The sequence below is a fragment of the Zingiber officinale genome, chromosome 1A (assembly GCF_018446385.1).
Source record: "Zingiber officinale cultivar Zhangliang chromosome 1A, Zo_v1.1, whole genome shotgun sequence".
Lineage (NCBI taxonomy): Eukaryota > Viridiplantae > Streptophyta > Magnoliopsida > Zingiberales > Zingiberaceae > Zingiber > Zingiber officinale.
In genome coordinates, this window is record NC_055987.1 from 152,193,190 (window position 1) to 152,195,755 (window position 2,566).

Genomic DNA, 2,566 nt, shown 5'->3' on the forward strand with positions numbered 1-2,566 from the left:
TAGCTTAAATGTAGAAATTAATTAATTATGGATATTTTTTATTACATTTTGTGACAAATTTTGTGATGAAATTTTTTTTATCGCAAATCTATCATAATGTATCGAAAAAATAGTGCTACATTCTATGACAAATTTTTAAATCCATTGTAGATTTCTACAATAAATCTGAAATTTCGTTGCATATTCTGCTATGAATCTGGAAATTCGTCACATATTCTGCAATGAATCTAGAAATTTGTCACAGAAATCTATAACAAATTTTCAAATTCGTCGTACATTTCTGTGACAGATTTCTAGATTCGTCACAAAAATCAGAGTTCGTTCAGATCTGAATTTCTAAATTTTACGATATTTCAACTAATTTTGCGTCGAAAATATAATTTAGCACAAATTTTACGACGAATTCTTATTTTTGTCGCAAAACTCAATAATAAATTTAAAAATTTGTTGTAAAATCTGTGACGAACAAATTCATCATAGATTTATATTTCTAAATTTTACTATGTTTCCAACTAATTTTATGATAAATTTCATAGTTTCATCACAAACATCTAGGAACGACTTTTCTATGATAAATATTTTTTGCCACATATTCCATCACAAATTATTTTTACTACATTTTTCTTAAAAATTTATCGTCAAATTAATAAAAAAATTTATTTTATAGTGAGCGAACTTCATCACATTTATTATATTTACACGTGGTAAGCTGTAACCTTAAAATATAGCAAGGTGTATTTCAGACAATTCATTTTAAATAGAGCGTCCAATTGACTCTTTTTAATTTTTAGAGAGGGGTATTAATATTTTGATCAATTCATTTTAAATGGCCGTCCAATTGATTGATTTATTATTTTTTTTTTAAAAAAGGCGTCGGTATGACGTTTTGGCAAAAAAAAATTGCGCCCTTTTTTTATTTTTGCTCATGTATAAATGTGTTTTCCTTTTTAATTTCATTTAAACCTAAATTTAAGGCAAGATTAGACACACATGACTCTCCACAATTATTACAATTTAATGCTCTAAGACTCAGAGCGATGGGACGAGTTTTCTAAGAGGGTTCAATTTCACGTGGGTATCTTAGACGTTTGTGGTGTTCAATTCTTCATGATGTTCGGTCGTCTATGAAGATTCATTTATACTTCTCGGATTTAAGGCAAAATTGTTCTGTTCGCAGATCTCGAAGAGATCGGGCCTGCGAATGAAGCCGATGCAACAGAACGCTTTAGCTGTCGCCGTCGCCGCTGCAGACCGCGATCACCCGAGCATCTGCATGAAGCCCCGGTGGCTGTCTCCCCTTCCTACCATTGCCGTCCCGGTCCAGCCTTTGCTACGGCTTCCGAGGTGATTACCTTCTCTTTGACCGATTGCCTTGTGGCTTTGTAGTTCGCTCATCTCACATCTTCCTTTTCCCCTTTCGGCAGCAATCACTTGGATCTGTTGGATCGTTGCGATCCGGAAGCTGGAGCAGGGTTTCCCGGTATCCTTATTCCAAAGGTGGGATTTTAAAGTCGTTCTCCTTAATTTATTCCCTTTCGAGTTTCCAATTTCTTTGCGTAAAATTAAAGCTCTGATTTGACAAGTTCTTCATGTTTGTGCAGGGTGGAGGAACAGAGGATTCAGTGCTTTCATCTCCCTCGTTGTTCTGCGGCTATCCACCGAACCGTGTGGCGAATCCCGTGGTTTTCGACTCCCGATTCGGACGAGATCGGCCGCCAGGACCTGTCGGTCATTTCCCGGCGATCCATTCCAGCCTGAACTCGCCTATTCTGTGCCTCTGACAAGTTCAGCTACGAGCCTGCGATGGTGCGTGTCGAGGGTTTTGATTGCCTCAACCGCGACGGGCAGCGCTGCAACAGCATCACTGCGGTGGCTTAGACGACGACGACCCTGTAAATGTATAGATTCCAATCGCTAACATCAACTACTACATTCTAAGAAACAGATTCAAAGTTCAAGAACTAAGCGAGAGAACAGAATCTTCAAGCAATATCTTTTTTCATGTATAATCTCTAACTTGCCCTTAAAAAAAAAAAAAGATTCCAATGCCCAGGGGCCGTCTTAATAATTCAAAACCCCCCCCCCCCCCCCCCCCCCGGCACAAAAAAACAAAATTTAAGATCTCAATATCTTTTTTTTTAAAAAAATGAATATTAAAAATATTTAATTTTATTAGTAAAATTTAAAAAAGGAAGTTTTATATATTATAAAAGATTATTTATTCAATTGGTATGAAGTAATAACTTTATCTTTCTAAAACATCACTTATTTATTAGTAGAATTTTTTAAAAAAAATATTTTATATTAAACTTTCAAGTATGTGTTATAAAAAAAATATATTTAATTAAATAAATAATTTTTAATTTTTTAGTAAAATATTAATTAATTTGACAACGTATAATAAATTATTATAATAATATAATACTATTAAAATACATTTTAATTATAATTTAAAAAAAATATCAATCAATTTAATTTTGATAATAAAAATCGTCTTGTAATGGTAAAATTATTCTGGTGTAATCTACATATAATAGATCCAAATAATAGATATAGATTGACTTTT

The 2,566-nt window shown here is 33.2% G+C and overlaps 1 protein-coding gene across 2 annotated transcripts; it reads left to right on the top strand.

Annotated features, from left to right (window-relative positions):
- Positions 1–972: 972 nt before the first annotated feature.
- On the top strand, positions 973–2,048 carry LOC122011246. Of its 2 annotated transcripts, XM_042567643.1 has the most exons (4): positions 973–1,071; positions 1,178–1,344; positions 1,425–1,497; positions 1,602–2,048. In XM_042567643.1, the coding sequence occupies exons 2-4, from the start codon at positions 1,202–1,204 to the stop codon at positions 1,779–1,781; spliced, it is 396 nt and encodes a 131-aa protein (XP_042423577.1). In that variant the 5' UTR covers positions 973–1,071; positions 1,178–1,201; the 3' UTR covers positions 1,782–2,048. The 2 variants fall into 2 exon arrangements, with proteins under 2 accessions (XP_042423577.1, XP_042423583.1); XM_042567649.1 differs by having other exon boundaries at positions 1,029–1,344.
- The last annotated feature ends 518 nt before the right edge of the window (positions 2,049–2,566 follow it).

What these genes read in the sequence shown, in the direction of transcription:
- LOC122011246 (XM_042567643.1), top strand. Translation starts at nt 1,202, where the DNA reads ATGAAGCCGATGCAACAGAACGCTTTAGCTGTCGCCGTCGCCGCTGCA. An exon ending in CCTTTGCTACGGCTTCCGAG is followed by an intron (nt 1,345 to 1,424) that starts GTGATTACCTTC and finishes CCCTTTCGGCAG; the next exon opens with CAATCACTTGGATCTGTTGG. An exon ending in CCGGTATCCTTATTCCAAAG is followed by an intron (nt 1,498 to 1,601) that starts GTGGGATTTTAA and finishes ATGTTTGTGCAG; the next exon opens with GGTGGAGGAACAGAGGATTC.